This window comes from Lytechinus variegatus, chromosome 2 (assembly GCF_018143015.1).
Source record: "Lytechinus variegatus isolate NC3 chromosome 2, Lvar_3.0, whole genome shotgun sequence".
NCBI lineage: Eukaryota > Metazoa > Echinodermata > Echinoidea > Temnopleuroida > Toxopneustidae > Lytechinus > Lytechinus variegatus.
The window spans coordinates 73,891,556-73,915,524 of NC_054741.1; the positions used below are offsets into that span (position 1 = coordinate 73,891,556).

General features: G+C 36.0%; 1 protein-coding gene across 1 annotated transcript; it reads left to right on the forward strand.

The window, feature by feature from the left end:
• The first annotated feature begins 4,589 nt into the window (after positions 1-4,589).
• On the forward strand, positions 4,590-22,636 carry LOC121408982 (amyloid protein-binding protein 2-like). Its single transcript, XM_041600741.1, has 11 exons — positions 4,590-4,755; positions 7,903-7,991; positions 9,746-9,894; positions 13,153-13,276; positions 17,114-17,440; positions 18,059-18,164; positions 18,684-18,808; positions 19,122-19,207; positions 19,762-19,952; positions 20,722-20,887; positions 21,391-22,636. The coding sequence occupies exons 1-11, from the start codon at positions 4,615-4,617 to the stop codon at positions 21,627-21,629; spliced, it is 1,743 nt and encodes a 580-aa protein (XP_041456675.1). The 5' UTR covers positions 4,590-4,614; the 3' UTR covers positions 21,630-22,636.
• The last annotated feature ends 1,333 nt before the right edge of the window (positions 22,637-23,969 follow it).

Sequence of the window (23,969 nt, forward strand, 5' to 3'; positions counted from 1 at the left end):
AACCAAGGAGAAAAAAGAGGGAGAAATGGAAGGAAGACAGGGGCGTCGATCCATTTTTCAGATGGGGGGGCAAAATCATGAATCAACTTTCCGAAGGCAAAACAACAAACTCTCTCACACACACACACACCTATATATATCTATATATATACATATATATATATATATATATATATATATATGACTCATGAGATAGAGACACATATCTCACTCACCAACAAATGAATGCGAGCGCGAAGCGCGAGCTGAAATTCTTTTAGTATACTGACCCGATAACAGGAAAAAGGTGCCTGTTTAGGACTGTTTGTAATAACTCATGAGGAGAATACATATCTCACTACACAGATAATGAGAGTGCTGAGAGTGAGCTGAGACCTGAAAGCTTGATATTCTACGCATTTTTGGTAAAAAAGATGGGTATCTAAAAAAAACAATAGATGCGAGCGCGAAGCGCCAGCTGAAAATTTTTATTCTGAAAAAAAATGCGTTTAATGGACGTTTTTAATAAAGAACAAGATAAATAAAATTAGATCCAACAAAAGATTATCGCAAATCAAAGCGGGAGTTCTTTTGGGGTTAACAACTGAAACGGGACATTCTATTCACCTATTTAATCATGAAAAGTATTGGCTTTTGCTACAGAAACGATGCGAGTGCGAAGCGCGAGCTGAAATTTTTTATATTCCACTCTGAAAAGCGGTCATTTTGAGCACGATTTTAAATAAAGAATGAGTTATGAATCTCAATCTTGCTTGCTGATTTCTGTGTAACATTACAATCTTATTTTATTTTTTGTTCATGCAGAATTATTGGGGGGGGGGGGCAAAACGATATGTTTGCCCCCCCCCCAATATTTTCATTGGTGGGGTGATCGCCCCCCCAGGATCGACGCCTCTGAAGGAAGAAGAGTAGAAACATGAGAAGTCCCCTATAATTCAATTGTGCAAAATATGACATCACCTTTAGGTTGTCTTGTCCCACTTCAACATATCCTGGCTTAACCCTAATTCTCCCGGGGGGGGGGGGGGGCCATAATGGCCCCCCCCTCAACAATTTTCGCGATATATCTGCTGCGCGAAATTTTTTCACCTCGCAGCTCACTGACTTTCTACATTCAAGTCTCGCGCAAGTTTTTGAGACCAAAGTTGTGACGCCCGGGTACGCGGTTACGACATTATGCAACATTATGCAAGTGCATGTCAGACCCAAAATTGCTCATAAATGTGATTTCATGTACAAATCCAATGCAAATTGCATATTTAGCCAAAATTCATAAATGTATCATTATTTCTACTTTTACTGATTAAACTTAATTAATTTTGCCTTGTTTATGATCAGAATTATGTCTGGAACAATTTCCATTGAAAAAACAATAAAAAACAAAAAGTAAAAAAACAAAGAAATACATAAGAAATTCATAAAACAATAAAATACATAAGAAATTTATTTCCAAACCAAAGTTTTTTTGAATTACGATTGTTAAGAATGCTACAAAGAAAATTTTTACCAAAAATTAGCATTCTAGGAGCTTTATTTAGTGAATTAGAGCAAAAAGTATGATTTATGCATAAATTAGCATAATTAATTCATATAAAGTAAAATCTCATTATTTTGGAAAATTTTACCATACAGCCTTGTAGATTACATCGCACACTACCAGCGTGCAAATTTTTGCGTCGCTCGCGCGATCGGCGGCCGAGATCTTAAGGGGGGGGCCATAATGCCCCCCCCCCGGAATGACAAGAATCAAAATACCCCGGGAGATTTAGGGTTAAAGTATGTATCATGTGATCAAAAAATGGGTGAAAGAAGTGACTAAACTTTACAAAGATATTTTAAGCACCAATAAACCTCAGTTTTGTTTATGTGCTGTATGTGTTTGTATTGTTTCAAATTGGTGCTTTTCAATTTCAACCAGAAAGGTTATAGCAATAATGGTACCAACTTAATTGCCTTGGGGGTACAGGTATATTGACCCCCCCCCTGCCCAGTTATTGGATCATGAATGTATTCATGGCTGTTTCTGAGTTGAGCATGAGGTGGCGCTGTATACTTTGGTCCATGAAATGGTATTGTAACCTGACTATGATCTGCCATTATGTGTTTTTAGTTATCAAATGCATTGAGGGAATCCCCCCCCCCCCCATTTCTATTTGCTACCAATAATTCGAGGATTTTCTTAGGAGCATGTCTTATTGGGTAACATTTGCATAGGACAATAAATTAATCAAGAAAACTTTTGGAAATATTTTCAACAGGGCATAAATATGACTAATCAAAATATATGTTCATTTTTTAAAAATCTTTTGTCACAAAGGTGTAGCACATGTTGTTAGGGGTTCCACCCCTTGGTGATCAAGTTTTGTATACATCTTGTATTAATACATAACGGTGGTATGATGAGTGAATAGGTTGGAGGGGGTGAACATGGCATAGGGAAATTCCTAATTGTGAGCAAGTGTGGTAAGAAAGCAAATATATTTACCATCTTAAAATCAAAATCTAATTTTTTGAAAGATTATGATAGAAAATACAAGAAAATTCATCTTTGCCTTTTCCCACCACTGATAGGCTGGGGGGCATCAATTGCTTTCTTGGAACCTTTGTTGGCAACTTGACCTGTTGAAGCCATGATGAATGAAGAAGGATGGTCTGTACATATGTGCATCAATCAGGATTTCTGTTGCTAATCTTATACCCTTTTCCGATTCATAACCCTTCCCATTCATTACCCTTTGTTTTGGGGACAACTGCCCCCCCCCCCATCTGTATGGCAGTCATTACATTCTATCATGGCCGTATGCAGAGTTTCTTCCATGGGGACAAAACAAAATTCACACAAAATTTCAAAGAACTTGAATAAAAGGGAGCAAAGCAAACAAGCATGTCGGGGGGGGGGGGAATTTTTGCAATTTCTAAATAAAAAAAAAAAAAATTTCCTGCACACTGTCGGTGAATTTTGTGAAAATATTCAGAAAAAGAAGGAAATTTCTGATTTTTTTTGGGGGGCCGGGGGAAGAGGGGGACAACTGCCTCCTTTGCTGCAAAAGGCCATGCATTACATAAACTACTTTAACAATGTACTTTGATTGCTTACTTTCCTGTACCCTTTAATCACTCTCCATTAGAATATTGATTTTCTAGGTTTTGCAATACAATAAATCAGTCACTTACCTTGATGGGAAAATCATTTGTAAAAGTCCTATATCTCTGATTTATTATGATACTCCTATCAAGGAATGTGACATAAGAATAAATTACTGTTTTGTTTTTCTTGATTACTTAATTCTATTTTGACAGGGTGCCTGCCAGAACATTAACTTCCTTTTCTTTTATTTTTTTCACGAACAAATTAGGTTTATATTGATGTAATTTTATATCAGAAAATAATAGTCTATAGGAGAAAAAGCAAAGAGTTTGCATTATTTGGTTGTTTTTCAATAAATTTGGATACCATAATTAATCAAATTCATAACATTATTATTTTATATTTAATACATGGTATAGAAATAATTGGTTCACAAAACACCTTCCATGAAAGCCCCCCCCCCCAGCCCCATTGTCTCAAATGGGTGTTGCTACCCATATTCCAACCCGCTCCACTTCTGCTCTGGGAACACAGAATGTCATCACAAGCCTTTGTTATACTGTGAAAGAAGTGAATGAAGAACAATGGTAAAACCTTTTTTTTTTGTTCTTCATTCATTTCTTTCACAACATTATGTAAATACAAGAGTTGCCAAAGCTGTTGTACATGTATATATATATATACATACAGCGCTGTATACACACACATATATATATACATACATACATGTATGTATTTATATATGCCTATATAATCATAGTTATGAGTGTTTTTAGGGGTGGTTAGATGTACATGTACAGGCATGACGAATGCACAACTGCGATCTGACAACAAAAACAAACGTCAGATTTTGATTCTCTAAAAGTAAAAAAAAACAAAGGCCAAAAGATCTGTGTATCCTCGACAATCTACTTTTTGAGGCTTTATGATCAGATGTACAAAGTAAAAATAGAAACATATTTGAAAGGTTTGACATTTCAATTCATGTAAATTATGATATTCAATAACTTTAGACGTCATATATTGATACAAATAAGAATCCGTCAAGAGAATTAGAGATAGGTGCATCCACTCAAGGAATATGATCTACATTGAATTCCATTTGGAGGACAATGTCTACTGTTCGGGGTCGTGAGCAAGGACATCGCAAAAATAATCTAGTTATACCCAAACAGAGTATCAAAAAAAATTGTACAAAAGCTTGAAACTAATAATACGTTGCTTTTCGGGATCAAGTCTCTCCCGAAGTCTCTTTTCCAAACGTAAACTTTTCGCCCGCATCTAAATAATTAGTTTCAATTCAGTTTACTACATTTATTCACTTATTCGTAAAGTTCACGATATAATATTAAAGTATTAGCCAAAGCTTGAATATGTGTCAATATATCGATGAGATGTATGTTATGAAATGTATTAAGTATATGATTAACTTATAAGAAATATAGAAACGAGAATGCCGAACGATAAAAATATACCTTGCCTTAGTAAGAGTCTAGTTATTAAATGCCAAATTTACAGAAGTAAACATGGCGGTTGCCAGTGAGCTGCAGTGGGTCCCTGAAACCCTTTACAATGCCGCTATTTCTGCTGTTGTTTCGACCTATTCAAGACACAGAAAAGAACTTAGACCTTTGCCTGAGAATATACAGTTCGACATTTATTATAAAGTAAGTTTTCATGAATGAAATTTGGGCACGAACTATGCTTATTTCGCAGCTGTTCAGATGATCGATGAGATTTTGACTGAAGTCACTGAGAGTGAGACTGAGTGAAAGACTGTATGAGAGCCCTCTAATTAGCTCTGCACACTGCAGTAATGGCAGTGGACGTGAATGGGCCTTACCATCTAGGCCTACGTTCTAAAAACTAAAGAGTAAAGTTAATTAGTTGGTTCACTGCTGCTTGCTGGCAAATTGAGGAATGTGAGGCGAAGAGGAAGGAGAGAAGGGAGAGAATAATGAACATAAAAAAATTGAAACTATGAATTTTTTAAGGGAATTCAATTGTTTTGTTTACATGCTAGATGTTTGTCTCTCGATCTGCTACTACTGCTAGCCCAGGAGTCGACCATGCAAAACGAGACACTGGGCCCCTGGGGTAGATTTGGGTCTCAATAGTACTATTTATATAGTAATCTTAATAAAATGTGGAAACCCTGACATCGAGGCACAGACTGGAACCTCAAAAAATGAAAAGTTCTGTCGCAATACCTCTCCTTTCAAAATTCAAAACAAAATGACCGATAGAGACCGAGGATATATTTCGTTTTTTTGAGGTTCGAGTCTGTGCCTCGATGTCAGGATTTGTGTGTCACGACAGACCTTTATCCATATAATCGTGGTTAGTGCATAATTTCTGTTTCCATATTTTATTAAGATTACTATTGAGACCCCAATCTACCCCAGTCCTGTGTCTTTCTCGTTTTGCATGGTCGATTCCTTGGCCGGAGCTCCCTGGGTTATCGATGTGCTAGGCATTATGTAGCCTTGAGGACTCGGTGATCATATTTTTTAATGATCTTCATATTGTCATTTTAACAGGAAGGCTTGAACCGCTTACCTTCGATTAACAATGTTACAAAATGCCTTTTTGAAGAAATTTTTACAGATAAAAATTATCATTTAACAAATTATAAAATCTAGTAAGTGATTATGAATAATTATTTGTATTATAATAATTATTTTTAATCAAATTTCATTATTTGTTAAATGATAATTTTTATCTGTAAATTTTTCTTCAAAACGGCATTTTGTAATATTGTTATTCGAATATTCGAAGGTACGTCATACATAAGCAGTTCAAGGTTCAAGCCTATTGTATTTGCATTGTGTACAAATGGATTGATTGAAATAAATGGGGAAAAAAGTCAGCAATATATGATTTTCAAGTAATGAACATTAAGTAATTTTGTGTAAATGTCACGCGGGTCACAATGGAATGGCTGAACTGCTGATTTTGCTTGCCATTATCTATAAATTTGGTATAGGAATTGGCAAATACAAATAATTTTGTAGAGGTGTTGTGGCACAGTGGATAAGTCTCTGAACTTTGAACCACAAGGTCCACGTTTGAATCCCACCACAGCACTCGCTTCTTTTGGCAAGGCATTAATCAACATTTGCCACTCTCCACCCAGATGTAGTAATGGGTACCTGGTAGGAAGAAATTCCTTGAATGCTGGAGCGTCTGATCAGGATAGCCGTGCCAAAGCCGGGGTAATGGTATGCAATGCTTAGATTAAGCACTATATAAAGGTTGCATTTTATATCAAATCATATCAGCTGCCAAATTTTTTAGGGGTCATCTATCTTTTGGAGTTAAAAAAATTGACTAGACCCATAAGGAATTTCAGATATCACAATCATGGATTTTGCCAGAAATATGTAGGCCTATATTTTTTTCACTGGCAACTTGCCACTGTTGTGTGTGGAGTGCAATAGAAGGTAAGTTCAGGCATCACATTCATCCAAATCATCCTCATGTGTGGGCAGGCCTGTGTGCAGGACTTTTCAGCTGTGGAGACGGGAGTTGAAATAATTTTCGTCAAATATTTGGAATCATCCAATTGTTGGGTACCGGTACTTTACAATCTCTGATTGCAAATTTTTGTCTTATTCTCAATATTGAAGTCATAATTTCAAACTGTTTATACCCCTGCTTGTCTTGGTTCAATGACATTTGCTGCGGCGACTATTGCTCTTATGGAAAACTTGCACGTTAATCAAAACCTACGTCCTAAACTCCAAAATTAAATAAACCCTAATCCTTATCTTTAAATTATTTGAAACAGAAACTCTATTACAAACCCAACTCCAAACCTATGACCTCTGAGATGTTACTTGTAAGACAGGAGCAATTGTCGCAGGAGCAAATATCATGTTACCCTTGCGGTAACCAGTTTCAGGAGCTCGAGTCTATTGGGCGGGGGACGTCACATTTACTCTGAGAAAAAAAAAAGTGTTGATGAATGGGGTAAGGGAAGGGAGTTGAATAAACCAAGGAAAGAAAAGAATGAGAAAGATGATAACAACAAATATATTGTCATTTTACATTTTGAGACTTTTCAATAGAGGGCGCTATTTATTAAGGTAGTGATCACTGCTGCGTAAAGACCATTTGAAATATGAGAGGAAAGAATAACATGAAAGAAAGAAGGAAGTAAAAAAGAAAAGTTTTTGACAAATTTTGTGAAATGTACTTCCAATATAACTCACTAGCTTTAAAGGAAAATAACAATATTGGTAATGAAATAGTTTGTGTGAAAGGAAAATAAAAAGCAAAATGATGAAAGTTAAAAAAAAAGAAAATTGCAAAGGAATAATCAGTTCATGCTATTAATATAAGTGATTGAAAAATTAGACCACTACAACTTTGTTGCAAAGTGGAAATATGGGAACCCGCTGGTCATACTTCTGATCCACCCAGAGTTGTGCTTGTTGATGTAGTGTACAGTGCAGTCAGCTGCGGTGCATGTGTTACTGTATGGATGCATGCAGCTTGCAGGTACTGCACTGGTATGATAATTATTCAGCCTTATATAAAAGTATAAAAAAGATCAGTTAAACCATATTTGAAATGGGGAATTTCTAATCATTGGTTAAAATGTCAGAACAGAAGAGCTATTGATGGTTGGAAAATTGTTCACATAGTCTCAATGACAAGCCCGTGATATGCTGTATATGCATCAGCTGTTATAAAAATAATGAACATTCATCAGAAGTAAGATATACCGGTATGTGGAGTTTAGCATATTCTAAATGTCTTTCCTTGCACATGATTGTAACAATTATATTTTAACTTGTCATTATTTTTAGTTGTACAAACAAGGGAGACTATGTCAGCTTGGGATGGAATTCTGTGAACTGGACATCTTTGCAAAGGTCCTACGAGTAAATGACAAAAGGTGAGGACAAGGATGACATATACAGTTGAAAATTGAATACATATTACTTTAATACATGATGGTGTATCAGAGAGGGAGAAAGAGAGATGAAGGGGGCTTCAATTTGTAAGCAAAAGTAAAATTTAAAGTTTGAGGTGATGTACATGCTGATCACTAGGGTCTACATATTGAAAAATTGCCTCGATTCTTGTCCCATACCCGTGAGTATACTGTTGCACTGCCATAACACACTCATAAACATGCATTATTTGCATATTATCTGACAAATTTTCACTTCAGTTTTTGTCTCACCTGCGATGCAGAGTGAGACTATAGGCGCTGCTTTTCCGACAGGGGCGGCGTCAACATCAAATCTTAACCTGAGGTTAAGTTTTTAAAATGATGTCATAACTTAGAAAGTATATGGACCTAGTTAATAAAACTTGGCCATAAGGTTAATCAAGTATTACTGAATATCCTATTAGAGTTTGATGTCACGTGACCAAGGTCAAAGGTCATTTAGGGTCAATGAACTTAGACCATGTTGGAGGAATCAACATCGAAATCTTAACCTGAGGTTAAGTTTTTGAAATGTCATCATAACTTAGAAAATATATGGACCTAGTTCATGAAACTTAGACATAAGGTTAATCAAGTATCACTGAACATCCTGCATGAGTTTCACGTCACATGACCAAGGTCAAAGGTCATTTAGGGTCAATGAACTTTGTCCGAATTGGGGATATCTGTTGAATTCCCATCATAACTTTGAAAGTTTATGGATCTGATTCATGAAACTTTGACATAATAGTAATCAAGCATCACTGAACATTTTGTGCAAGTTTCAGGTCTCATGATTAAGGTCAAAGGTCATTTAGGGTCTATGAACTTTGGCCGAATCGGGGGTATCTGTTGAATTACCATCATAACTTTGAAAGTTTATTGGTCTAGTTCATTAAACTTGGACATATGAGTAATCAAATATCACTGAACATCCTGTGCACGTTTCAGGTCACATGACCAAGGTCAAAGGTCAATGAACTTTGGCCGAATCGGGTGTATCTGTTGAATTACCATCATAACTTTGAAAGTTTATGGATCTGATTCATGAAACTTGTACATAAGAGTAATCAAGTATCACTGAACATCCTGTGCGAGTTTTAGGTCACATGATCAAGGTCAAAGGTCATGTAAGGTCAATGAACTTTGGCCATGTTGGGGTTTTTTGTTGAATAACCATCATATCTCTGTAAGTTTATTGCTCTAGTTCATAAAAAGTGGACATAAGAGTAACCATGTATCACTGAACATCTTGTGCGAGTTAGAGTAGTATTCTAAGTCAGCACTGCTGCTATATTGAACCGCGTGATGCAGGTGAGACGGCCAGAGGCATTCCACTTGTTGTTTTTATGCATAAATTAGCATAATTAATTCATATAAAATAAAATCTCATTATTTTGGAAAATTTTACCATGCAGCCTTGTAGATTACATCACACACTACATGTACCAGCGTGCAAATTTTTGCGGCGCTCGCGCGATTGCTGGCCGAGATCTCAGGCCGGCCACAGAACAGCCAGAAAAGCCCGGCCTACTTAGGGTTAAACATTGTCATTTGACAAAGCCCAAGATAAACATAACTTATGTCCTACAATACTTCGTATTGTTTCAGAAATTGTTTGTGTTTCATAAAATATGACTGTTCATAATCAGGTCTGGTGAGTGAAATCATCTGGTAGTATTCCAATGTATCCTCACTTTTTATGTTACTTGCAGACACTTTCTTCACCACTGTTTCCAAGCATTGATGGACCATGGTGTCAAGGTGGCTACTGTCCTAGCAGACTCCTACGCTACCCATGCATCAATAGAGGAACAAAACCAGGACCGGGTTAGTCGGACGGTTCAGCTGGGGTTTTCATTAGGTAAGCGCACTTATTATATCCTACTACTGTAATCCTGACAGGGGAGTCAAACTGTAATTTTGGCAATGGGCAAATGGCCCTTTGCTCTTTAAATGTAAAGAAATAACCTTTCTCGTAGAACAATTCCTTTAAGTTTTATTCTCTTTATATAACACAGTGTCTAAGATCTGTCACTCTGTTTCTTTTGAACATTGAGAAACATGTTACTTTACATGTATTTCCCCATGTAGATGATTACTTTGTTTTATAATGTTTGCGGTCTCCCACCCACTCCCCATGACAATGAGTCTTGCTTGGTTGATATGATTGTAATTTGTTTGAAGGAGCAGGATTTAAAAAAAAGTTCCCAGTATGCTTACAATATCCGAGCATTTTCAGCTTCTTTGAGATTTTGAATTTAACAGAAATCTCTATGGAGAACTACATGTATGCATAATCCAATCTGTTACACCACACCTATCTGTGACTGTGCAGTTATTTATACTATTTTATCAGTCATCAAATGTATTCGAACATGGCTCAATGTGCTGCTAAATATTTTGAGATATCAGCTTACAAAAGTGTGGTATTGGAATAATGTTTAGTCACATATTCTCATAACTGAAATCTAATCCATCTCACAATCTGTTCAGTATAGAATGACAGTGCCTAGCTCGGGAACATCTGTTTGCCAATTCATAAATCATTGCATTGAATGTGAATTAATCATGTTGGTAGATTACATTCACTTGATATGCTTTATGAATGAAATATCATTTGATGTATTAACAATATAAGGACAGGGCTATTTAAGATGTTTTGAGGAAAGGGGGGGGGGGGGCATCGTGGACCCCCCTTCTATGAAAATGAGCCATGCCATTTTCGGCATGGCTCATTTAAAAAAAGTCATAAAATTTTGCGGCGTTAGCTTTTTTTTGTTTTGGAAATATCGCGTGATTCGCATACATTATTGGCTGCATTGCAATTTTTTGTGGCAGTGTTGTCGTTTTTTGCAAGGAACATTGACATCTTTGCTGGGTAAAGATGTTTGAATATATTTTTTTATCTAGAGGAAAAAAAATTGAAGTAGAAAAATAATACCTCACTTGAAAGTAAGAAAATGAAAAGAGTAATTTGTACCTTGATGTAATGTGCAGGGTGTACATAATATTTGCTACCACATATCAGAGAGAATGATGGATAGAGAAAGAGCTTTTTTCGCTGGGAAAAGATAAAACATGTAAAGAAAGAAATAATATGATTTAAAAACCTGTAATTATGTGAAATGAAATAAAAGACTTTGAAAAATAAAAACAAGGAAGATAATCAGGTAGTATAAATAACAGGGATTTCAACATATGCATGAATATTGCCAGGCTTCTTACAAATTTTAGGTTTAGGTTTTCAGATGGTTTGGCTGAATTCTGAAAACCTAGAGGTCTGACTGTGATTTTAGATATAGCCATAGTGTCATGTTGAGTGGGAGTGTGCTTGTAAACATCTGAGCAGGAGAGATTTTGATCCTTGGGGTCAAGAGGTCATGAACAGATCCATACTAATCTTGCTACTAGTTGCTATTGTTACACCACATGGAACTCAGCAATGATGGCTTGGAGGCACTAAACAGTGACAATATGTGCATGATCTTAATGCAATGTCAAAAATAATAATGGCGATAGCAGTTAAGTGTATTGTATAGATATTTTCACAAAACTGCAATTTTCTCTGGAATATATTATGTTTTTAATCGTTTATTTATTTTACATGGTTGTGGTTCAAGGCCTTAAATGGGGCATGTTTTTTTTTCAATGCTAAGTTTTATAGTCAAGCATTTCCAATGCATTCTCAAATGCAAATATTAGCAACATCAATTGATTAAAAAAGTCAATATTGCGTTGTTGAACTTCAATAACTACATAACATGATTTCAACAATTCATTTTGTCTTAAGAGTTCTACTCTGGCTACAAATCCCATCATACATCTTGTTTATACAAGGGCCCATTTTCCATGTATTTAAAAGAATCATATGAGACACTTTTCAACTAACTTCATTGATTTAATAAAAACATGAATTCCTTAAAGCCTACATGTTTAATTTCCTATTGAGCTTTAATGCCCCAAACTACTTTCACCCTTGTAGTTTGATATGTGACATATGCGATCTTTCATTGTCATAACTAGATGGATTAAAGGGATGGTCCAGGCTGGAGATAATTATATCTCAGTAAAATTCACAGAGCAAAATGCTGAAAATTTGATCAAAATCGGATAACAAATAAAAAGTTAGTGTATTTTAAAATATGCATTATTCCGGTGAAACAGTTCTAAGCATATCTTTATGAATAGTCATTAAGTGGGCTGATGATGTAATATCCCCACTTGTTCTTTTGTATTTTATTATATGACATCAGGTTTAATTAAAATTGTTAAACCAAGAACGAAATTGGATTTACAACTGATTAAGTGCATTAATTATTTATTGCTGCAACTTATTTCATCATAACAGAGAAACATCATTTACACAAGTATGAAAAAATTAAACATTTATGATTTCATGTATTATAACATAAGAAAAAAGGAAAGTGGGGATCTGATATCATCAGCCCACCTAACAAGTGTTCATGATGATTTGCATAACTGTTTTCCCAAAATATGTATGAACTTTGAAAATTAATAACTTTATTTGTTATTCGATTTTGATGAAATTTTCGGCATTTTGCTCCGTGAAATTTACTCTATTTATTTGAATATAAATACTGCTAATTTTGTCCACTCTATTTAGTTCTCCATGACATATTGATTTTGAATATCTTTTAATATTCTTTATATTTTCCATTGTAGGAAGGCATATAAATTATTTCAAATGACACTATCTTTTCTTGCAATTATGTAATAGTGTCAATATCTTTTTACTATGATTGGCTTCTAATGTACAACAGATCTCTTAATCTGAATTTATTTAACTTTCTTTCAACCTCGATTGGAACATGCTACATGTATCTTGAAATGTATTGCACATTAAATGAATCATGTTTTATTTTAGCATTCTATTAAGAATCTTAGAAACGAGATGCCACAATGTTGACCATTTCATATACTGCATCGTCTCTTTATGCCCTAGATAAAAGTATAGTGCATTATAACATTTGTGTTCAGTCCTGGGATAGTGTAGTAATGGTAGATAGAGCGATATTATCTGTTTTGTTTATATTTGGTACCAAATCAACATTTCATGAGGTAATGATTGAATATAATCTTTTTATTTGATGATTTTTAGGTGGTTTTCTATCAGAAGCAGGTTGGTTCTGTAATGCAGAGAAGGTCTATGAGGCATGCTTAAGGTTATGTAAACCAGAGACGGACCAACAGAGATTAATACGAGCATTTGAATGCACTACAAGGTTGGTTCAATTTGTTTTTTATTGATTCTTTTCTACAGATATGGTTAATGTGTTTAAGTGGTTGGCTATATGATGACGTAATTATATTAATTTTGGCTAGCCTTGAGGGGAACATCAAATATGTCGCCCACAACAGAATCACATCTTTAGACCAGCCAATCTCAATTACTTTTTTGAAGCGCCACATTTCTTGGTGAGAATCTGCAATGCTCCACTATCCATTACCCAAACCAGCAGTGTATCAGCGGAGGGTTCCAGAGGCCCTTGGTGGGGGTCGAGGGGGCAGAGCCCCCAGAAATTTTGGAATATGAGGCCTTTTAAATTGCCCAGAGGGGCTCTAATTAATATCAACAGAAGAAATACAAATGCCAACAAACTACACAATATTAATACAAAAAAAAAAACGACCAGTGACTCTTTTTTTCAGATTCAGATTCAGTTTTATTTCCAACAGAAATAACAAATATTGATACAAATCATTTTCATAGATTATAACAAATATTTACAATACATTAATAATAATCATGATAACTAACATATAAAAATATAATACAAAATATTTTATAGACAAATAATATATAGTTAGGATAGAAAAAATGTATCTGTGGAACTCTTTCACAACATACCAATCATGCCAATGATACCACTAGTTCAGACTGTTCTGCACCAGATCTATTGGCTGAAACAAGTGGCGTAATGATTAAAAAAAAAATAAGGGGGCTAGATATGGCAGCTGAAGCAAAAATAGTGAACTTTTAGATACAAAAATCTATATTTGACATAATATTTAGTAAGACATAATAATGGTCCACTCTTTCCCTTTCTCCTTTTTTCCTTGGCCATGAAACACTTGGGGGCCCCAATCCCAACCCCCATCTGTATGCCAGTGGCTGAAGTTACGTTCCCTGGGGCCCGTTGCAGAAAGAGTTGCAATCAATCACAACTCTAAAAATCACGCGCAACTTGATTTTCTACCAGTCAACAGCGCGCATTTGGGACTTGCGATTGATTTTTTGACTTGCGTTTAAATGCAACTCTTTCTGCAACAGATCTTTTTGCAATGGCTGAAAATTAGGCGTTGCACTGCACTAACGCCCCAAACTACCCCTGTCTCTACAACTCACGCGCAGTATCATTCATTCAGTTCGTGTTAAGAAAGAGTGCATGCATGCAGGTAATGCATCTGAGTATATATGTATTTCACTTTTACAACTTCGGATTTTAATCGGCTCCAGAAACAAAGTTTCTGCTTGTTATGTCCCAAATTCATAATATTTTATGATCAGGATATTCTTTGAATATCACATTATTTGATGTTTAACTCTTAACCAAAACTCTGGAAATGCAAAATTTGAATTAGAAATCCTACTAATGGGGTTTTCAAATCACTTGTGTAGCACATAAACTCAATACAGCATAGAATAAATAAAAAGGAGAACACCATCGATCTTCCAATCATTAATAGTGGTTAGGCCCCCATCTCACTAGGATGGCGATCATGGCGACCATGGTGACCATGGCGATCTGTCTAAATCCCGCAAAGCGTAGCAGAATCGTCCTCGAATTCTATTTTTAGCCTGCGAGGCGATTGCACTACAACTTCACTGCGATGGACCTGCGCTGAAGGCGATGGTAATACGCTGGTAGTACGACGCTGCCACTCTCTTGCCACGATTTGAGGCAGATGTGATGCGCTGCTTCTGCGATCAAAGCGACCGTACAACGAGGCCCATACGCTAATTAGGACCTCGGTACGGTGGTGCTACGAATGGAACGATTGTGTTACGTTCATGATGGGCTCTTGAAACGATTTCAAGCAATCGGCATATTGATCGCGGCACATGAGACATTTTTCAGTTGATTGCCAACCTTCGACCAAGATGGATGTCCAGAATATGGTTGGACTTATACATCTTAGCATTATACAACAACTTCAATTAGAAGTTGAATACGAGGACCTGATACGAGGACAGTAGAAGGAGGAGGCCAAAAAGATACTGGGTCCGATCCTGGCTGTCACTTAAGTCATAATATACAATATATATTAAAATTTCACTCAAAAGATGTCGATTAGCCTAATAGTTAATGAGGGATGCATCCAGAATTTCATAAAAGAGCATAAAAGTGTTTTATATTTTGTTTATTTTTTTCCACCAAAGTTTGTCACTCAAAATTGTTAGGTAAATTCCTTTCAAATTTGCTTTCAAGAAGTAGTCTACTGATGTGAGAGCACTCATAAGGGGGGGGGGGCACAATGCCAGAATCCCCATAAAGTGTGCTTTCCCAATCAATACATCAGTGATCGAATCATTAAAATTTTAATATTGTTTACTGTCACTGTAGTTAGAATTCATTCTATTTTTAAAACATATTCAATTTATATATTTTTGCGGAGGTAACCCATTTCGTCATCAAGACATGCGAGCGTCTTTTTTTTCTCTCTTTCAAGCTGGCTCAGCAGTTAGATTTTTATCCTCCTACTATACCTCCTCCTCCTCTTCCTCCTCCTCCTCTACCACCACCATAACCTCTTGTTCGCTTCCTCTTGGACCGCCGGCATAACAGATTGGGCAGCTTCCTTTTTTGGTCCTTTTTCTGGGAAGTATATTTGAAAACATCGTGGTGTCGCCTCGTAATCTGTTGAAAATGTGATAATCCGCTACCATCGGCACGTTGTTTCATAGCAGCGCAGACGGTCGCTGCTCAATCGCTGGCCAGTCATCAGCGGCGCAGCAAAAGCGCAACGCGAATGCCTGCAGCGGGCTGAGAACGTGTGCCACATGCCACCCAAAGGGAAAGCGTCGTGGTGGAAACGGTGTGAAGCGTGTCGAGCGCAAGGCAGTCGCCTCGTAAACGGAAGCAGCGTAGCAGAATTGTCTTGGGAACGGGCCTGAAAAACACGGGCGATCGGTGCCGCTTTTAATGCGCTTCTACTACGCTTTGTGCGTTGGAGCTTCGTTACAGCTACGAATATGTCGTTTGTAATACGCTCTTGACTCGATTATGATGCGCTTTAGCACCTCCGCGATCTCGCTACGTAAGTTTTGAACATGTTCAAAATTTTGTGGCGACCAGGAAGATGGTGGCGATCCTTGCCGCTTCAGAAAAGATCAAGGTACGACGGAGAATGGCCGTGCCGTGCATTATCTACAATTTGTTGGTTCATGAACTGGTTTCAGCCAGAATTCTCAGATACTGAAATTAGCGATCAAAATTGGCTCCTACTGCGCAAGTGCACTAGTAGAAATATGGCCAATATTGCCCTCTGTTTTTGTATAGGATTCCTATAGGCAAAGCCTGAGAGGGCAACAAGGCAAATGTTACCTCATTGGTCTCGGATTGAAAGTAGAGACTATTCATCTGCTAAAATGCCTTTTATAGGTTATAATGGGTTTTATGATTGACTTTTGAAAAAAAAGCAAATAAGGGGGAAATCTTGAGATTACAATATTACCACCCCAATTTTGAGAACTTTAACATTGCTCAGTATAATTGAAAAAAAAAATACTAAGAACCATTTATTTTCTCTCTGATATCACAATTAAATATTCTAACCATTTGGAAAGCAGAATTACTCTAGTTATTTCATGTTTTATAGGCGTTTTGATCATATTATGAGGAAAACCCTATATAGATGCCAAAAGGTATATTGTGTAATGTACAGTCAGCATAATGGCAAATCTTAAAGATAAACATTTGACTAATCTTCCTGCACATTTAAATTGATTGTGCTATTGAAAATTGAATATGAAGTTCTCAAGGGAAACAATTTGTTTCCTTGTTTCCAAGAATCAATGTAGATATTTACATATATTTTGTTCATTTTACAATATTCAGATTAATACATGTCCGGAATGCTAACTGCAAGTACAGCCAAGCTGAGGACTCATACAACTCCGCTCAGAAACTCTTGGAGAAACTCAAAGGGATGGGTGTGGCTGTCAACGAGGCTGCACTTCATGGTGAGATGTGCTCACTTCTATTTTCCAAGAGCCATTACGATGAAGCGTACAAGTCATGTCAGGCGGCCCTACGTTCCATCTCACCCCGCCTACCTGTCCGATGTATTATAGACATTCTTCGTCAAGCAGCCAAAGCATGTGTTGTCAAGAGAGAGTTCAAGAAGGCAGACTTGCTCATCAAACATGCAGTGTGTCTTGTTAGGTAACTATAATGACTTGATTCTTCTATTGCAAAATGGCTTTAAGGTCTTAAATGCAGAAGGATGGGAGGAAGAGATGATGGTCTTATAAGCCATGTGTGAAACATACATTTATTATGTTACAATGTGAGTAGACATATGGGATTGCCATCATTTTTAAACCTCTACCCACCAAAGGTGACATGTTGTCTCCCTGTCCATCCATCTGTCTTGTTTACATTCTCATGAACTGATTATCTTTGAACTTTGTCCAAATATGAAGATTGATTATATTTTGGAGTATTTGTATGGTTAATTGTCAAGGATAACAGTATGGTGAACAATCTTCTAGCAATATTAAAGATTGTTTTGAGGGATTTTCTTTGAAATTGGTTGCATGTATGCTTATTTAAAGAACAATGATAAATTTAATTTTGGAGTCATGAGGTCAAAGGTCACAGAGGTCATTATATCTGAAAATATATTGTTCTGATAACTTCAGGTTTGGCTTTAAAAAGTCATAGAGATGTTTACATATGATGAATATTTTGTGATATTCAGACTTCAAACTTTGTGTATAACATATGCTATGGGACTGTCAATGATCTGTTTTCTTTTCTTTTTTCTTCAATTCTGTACAGGGAACATTTTGGTGTCAGGCATCCTAAGTATTCAGATGTTCTGTTAGACTTTGGTTTTTACTTGCTCAATGTAGACTCAATATGCCAATCGACAGCAGTGTATCAGGTATGTCTTATTCACAGTTGTTTGTCAGGTTTTTAATTGGGCTGAATTATTTCCAGATTTCTCAAATTGGTACCATTTATGTTCATGTTATTTACAAAGTCAAACAATTAAGAAATATTTAGTTAGTGAATCCCCCATAAAAAAATTCCAGATAAAGAAGAAATGTTCATTTATTTTCCTAATAAAGGTGGTTAAAATGTCACCCATTGGCTTTGTTTATGAATGATGCATGCATTCTATCATGAGGACTATTAAACAGGCCAACAGAATAAAGCTTTACTTGCTACAGATGGTGTTGTATATTGATAGATTTAGGTTTATATACCACTCTTAAAAGTGTTAATTGCCTTCTTTTAAAAAACCTAATGAAGATCTAACAGTTCCACAGGAAGTGGAGAATGTTCATACAATACATGCCTATTATCACCAGAGTAATGATATAATTATAAAAATATTATAAATTGATGATTTGTAAAATCAGATTATTAATGTTTTCCTTTGTTATCACTTTATTAACAGCAAGCTCTGGATATCCGGTTATCAGCATTTGGAGGTAGGAACCTCCATGTAGCAGTAGCCCATGAAGATCTAGCCTATGCATCCTATGTGCATCAATACAGCTATGGCAAGTTTGATGACGCTAAGTAAGTTAAAATTACTGATTTGTGTAATAATTTTTCGTTAGAATGGATGCTAACTATGCAATGGGTAAACGTTTATGATTATTATCGTTTCTTATTGTGATATTGAGAAATTAGCTTGAAACAAAACTCAAATTAAAACCATTGTTGATGAGATAATATTGTACACATACAAAACAGGTAATATTGAACGCACAAAAATACCCTATGGAATGCTGGTGTAGGTATGAAATTGAAAAAAATCCAGGAAATTATTAGCTGTGGACAGAGGCAATTGGGCGTCTTGTCATATTGTATTGTTATTTTTGTTTTAAAGGGAGCATGCAGAGAAAGCCATCAGTATCATCACTCAAATCTTACCTGAAAATCATCTCCTGTTAGCATCCTCAAGAAGGGTCAAAGGTATGTAGTTACATCTATTATGTGATTTAATCATGAGTAGCTGAATTTGGCACAGGTGTCTAACAGTAGAAATGTTATTTACCCCGCAATATTTCCTTATAGAAGAGAATTCAATACCATCTTTTGAATGTAGTATTATGATGACATGGGAGCTATTGCAAACAGGACAAAACAGTTTGTGAATAGTTGTGCAATTAAAACTTGATATATCATTTACACAATTATGGATACAAGACAGTGAGTAACGTTAACCTTAAACAAAAATTGAGCTGCTATGGGCTTTCAGTGTTTGTAAGAGTTTGTGAAAGTACACTCATGACAAAGTATTCTGCGAAAGAATGAATTGTTTCAAGATAGTGAATTCGGTCACTTTATTATATTGCATATTATTTGCCATTCGACTTCATAGAAGTGATACAAGGTAAATTTTGATTTTTGTGGTAGTTTTAATATTCTGCTTATTTTGCCTATAATTTTGTCAAGCTTCTTTTTGTGCATATGTGTACTATTAAAAGTCTTGCGGATATGATGCAATGTCATGTTTTAATCATCAGCACTCATACTTGAGGAGATAGCTATAGACTCCCATGACAAGGACATTGAGACCAAACTGCTCCAAGAGGCCCATGACCTCCACCAATCTTCACTCAATCTTGCCAAGCAGGCCTTCGGAGAGTTCAATGTCCAGACTGCTAAGCATTATGGGAATCTTGGAAGGCTCTACCAGTCAATGAGGAAATTCAAGGTATGAATTTTTTTTTCGCTGACTTATTTATCTAATAACTTGATAATTTTTTTCAAAAAATTTCAAGATGAAACTCAAAGCATCAGCAGGGACATCATGCAACTGATCTTTAAGATTTATTGTTCATTGTGATTAATAAAATCAATTGTGAAAATGCACCTTCTGATCAATAACTAAACATTACATTTCAGATCCCAGTGGATGTGTTGATTGAATTGAGGCCACCCATAAAATTAATTGAGTGGCCAATTAAACTCAATAGAAGGGATGGGAATGGTTAAAACGATATCAAAATTGTTTTGACCAATATAAGATCTATAGTAGAGGAGACCGGGGTTAGTTGAAATGCGGGGTAAGTTGAAACATTGTAATTTTCTTTAAAGCCTGTAAAACAAATTTATGCAATACTGCCCTATATTTATTGCAATAATAATTCAACACTGTTGTATTATTAATAGCAATAAATTCGAGGGCAGTATTGCATAAATTTATTTTACAGGCTTTAAAGAAAATTACAATGTTTCAACTTACCCCGCGTTTCAACTAACCCCGGTCTCCCCTATATCACTTATAATGTTTAGAGAAAGGAGTGAAAGCACTCTTATTAATATCCAAATTGCACATCATTGCATATTTAATATCATAGCCTACTGTGTGTATTTTTTAATGTGTACCGGTAATTGAAGAAAACAAGAAAATTGTCGAAATTAATTTTGGAGATTGGGATTTATTTGAATAATCTTCCATATTATGAAATACCTTAATTTAGATGGCTGAGGAGATGCATGTTAGAGCAATTGAAATTAAAGAGAAACTCCTGGGTGAAGAAGACTATGAGGTTGCTCTGTCTGTGGGTCATCTTGCCTCTCTTTATAACTATGATATGAAGCTGTATCACCAGGCTGAGAAACTCTACCTCAGATCAATTGAAATAGGTCAGTATTTGAAATTTCTTCCTTATTAATGTTTGAACACTAAGTCACCCCCCCCCAAAAAAAAAAATTATCATTGTATAGACAAACATATTTCAAATGAAAGCTTAAGAATTTTTAATTATTGCTTTTAAAACATTAAATCTTGTCTTAAATGAACCTGCTTGGAACCTTTTTATCTGGGTCCTGTGCTGTAAGACTGTCATCAGATCTCCATTACATCTTACAAGCTACCCTCATAAATACGGAGGCTATTCTTTTCAATAATGGCAGATGAGACCCTGGTCCTCTCACAAAAAAATACTTTGATGCACTTCAACCAGTTTCTACTTCTTCATTTCAAAGGTACCATTTCAGTATGATCTTTTCATAATAAAATCCATTTTCACTGTTTGGGATCATTTACAGACTCTTTGTGTATGTTCCACTACTAATTATACATGTTATTAGTAAGAGTTTTGGTACCTTGATATTAATTTATGATTATTATCTTTTGTATCCTTCAGGCAAAAAGCTGTTTGGCTCAGGCTACAGTGGTCTGGAATATGACTACAGGGGATTGATCAGTCTCTATTACAGCACCTCTAACCATGCTCGCATGTTTGAGTTCCAGGATATACTAAACCATTGGAACAACATCCGCGACGGGAACAGCAGTCCTGTGGACATCCTGGAATACCTTGCAAACTGCAGGACAGAACTTACTACAAAAGAGATCATTGATAAGTTCTTCAAAATTGATTAAACCTCCAGTCTTGTGGATGTTGTCAACTTTCCTAGGTTCATGAAAATTTACAGCACGACCAACAACTGTGTGTGCATCTGTTGTACAGGACAGAACTCATCAGTGGCAAGTGTCAGTTACAGGTTCTCTTGAAGATTGATTACTCTGTGGATATTTTTTGGATAACTTGCCAACAGCAGCAGAGGACTCCCTGCAAAGAGGCCACTGATCATATGTTTCACATGGACTGAACAAGTATCTTCATTTCCTGGCCAAATCTAGGACAGGCTTCACCTGCAAAGCTATATAAGGCAGTTTGTGGAATAATCACTTTAAAGTTTTGTTGCTGGATGTAACTTGCCACCTAGGTCCTTGATAGATTCTGAATGATTAGTTATATTTCTCCAGGTGGGTGTTTCATAAAGCTGTAAGTTACGAGCAACTTTAAGAATGACTTGCGATCCTTTCTTATTGGAGCTAAATCATCACCAATGAAACTTGTGCAGATAGTTTACCACAAGAAAAAGATCACCAGTCATTCGATTAGTCCCTAGTAACTTTATGGAACATCCACTGGGTGTGTGAATGTTTAGTTTGCTTAGGCGACCACTCTTGAACAGAGGTCCTCTTGAAAGAAAATCATTGTTAAGGTCGTTAGGGTTAATGAACATTCATGTATATTGAAATACCTTTGAAAGTATGTAGTAAAGAAAGAATGAGTTCTTGCACCCACCGAGAGGATACTTGATATTTCACATTACAATTTGGTTTAATGAATATGGGTGAGAAACCTTTAAAAAAGTTTCATGGACCCGGTCTTGTAATTCATTCCTATCTTAATTGATATTTCTCACACAATGAGATTTACCATTCACCGTACCTTAACAGCACTGTGGATATCATTATAGCCTTCAGCAGCTTAATAGCTATCACTATATCGTTGCACACACCACAAACCGTCCTCTCTGCGCACTTCGATGCGAAAGTTAAGTGCATTGTATCTGTTCCACGAACCGTCCTCTCTGTTACGTTGCCCACTGTGGCGTAAATAATTCACTTCAAGAAAATATAAAGATACAGGATGAAACTTTGGAACCTGAAATTTTTAACGAAGACACTGGTAAATAATTTGCTCTCCTTGTAGGTGCACTTATTGCTGGTTTAAAAAAACCTTTTCTTTAAATGCGTTTTCTGCAAAAGAAACTTTCGCATCGAAGTGCGCAGAGAGGACAGTTCGTGGTGCATGCGACGATATGTACATTCTTCAAGATTGATCATACTTCAATGCTGGATTGATATCCTTGATAATCTGGGAGAATTACAGACCTTCCTGAAGTTCTATGTCATAGTCTTCAAGATCAAGAGAACCTTTGATGATTGTAATAACTATCTTGGCCCTGTTGTATAAGGTTACCACTGTCCTAACATGCAATATGTGCAAGCTTCCATGAAATCCTGGATTTTATTCACAGTCGAGCATTGACCCACTATAGATACTATTAGATGGCAAAGATGCCATGATACTGGTGGAAACTTTTTTAGATCAGGGTCATTTTAAAGACACCATTATTGAGCTCGAAGATTGAAGAAGATTTTCAGAGTTCCGGTAATGTTAGTTACACAAAGTCTACTTGCTATGTATTGACACTACTGGTGCTTCATGTCATGCATAGACGCTCTATATGAAAATGTGTTTGATGTGTGTATAAAAGGTTGAAAAGTGGTCTGTTTCTACACACTCGTTCCTTTCATAAGAATACTGTGGTGACTTCGGACACACGGTCATCTGTCATCAACAGTGTATAGCGGGTGCTGTGTGATGCATATAGGGAAACATGAGATCAAACTTTCAACTTTGGCTTTCTTGAAAATCACGATGGATATCTTTCTTAAAGATTGGGGGTTTCAATGAATTCTTTTCCAGGATAGTACTCAAATAGATCTTACAGGTCTATGATAAAGGATTTATCTATTCCAAATTTCCTTATAATCCCATTTAAATTCATAGCCGTTATTCCACATGTATAATACAAATTGCTTGTTAAATGAAACACATACTTAATTGGTTGTCCATCATTGATATAACTTTTGTCAGTTCCCATTGGTTATCAGTGCAATTCAGAATACATAATAAGAGACTTAGAATATATGAATATGTGTGCAATTTTGCATATTGGAGTTAAAGGTTGTTGATATGCAGTATGCCAACGCTTCCTCTCTCCTCCAATTATTGACTATTTTTTTTTATGAATGCTGTTTCTCATCCAACCTCTCTAGATCTGTCATAATAGGACTCATCAAATTAATGCATACAAGATTAACAGAGGTATATTTAAAATATGATAGGCAGACATTGACACA

Coding starts and splice junctions, on each gene's coding strand:
- LOC121408982 (XM_041600741.1), top strand. CDS start 4,615: ATGGCGGTTGCCAGTGAGCTGCAGTGGGTCCCTGAAACCCTTTACAAT. Junction 4,756..7,902: donor AGTTCGACATTTATTATAAA/GTAAGTTTTCAT, acceptor CATTATTTTTAG/TTGTACAAACAAGGGAGACT. Junction 17,441..18,058: donor CATGCAGTGTGTCTTGTTAG/GTAACTATAATG, acceptor AATTCTGTACAG/GGAACATTTTGGTGTCAGGC.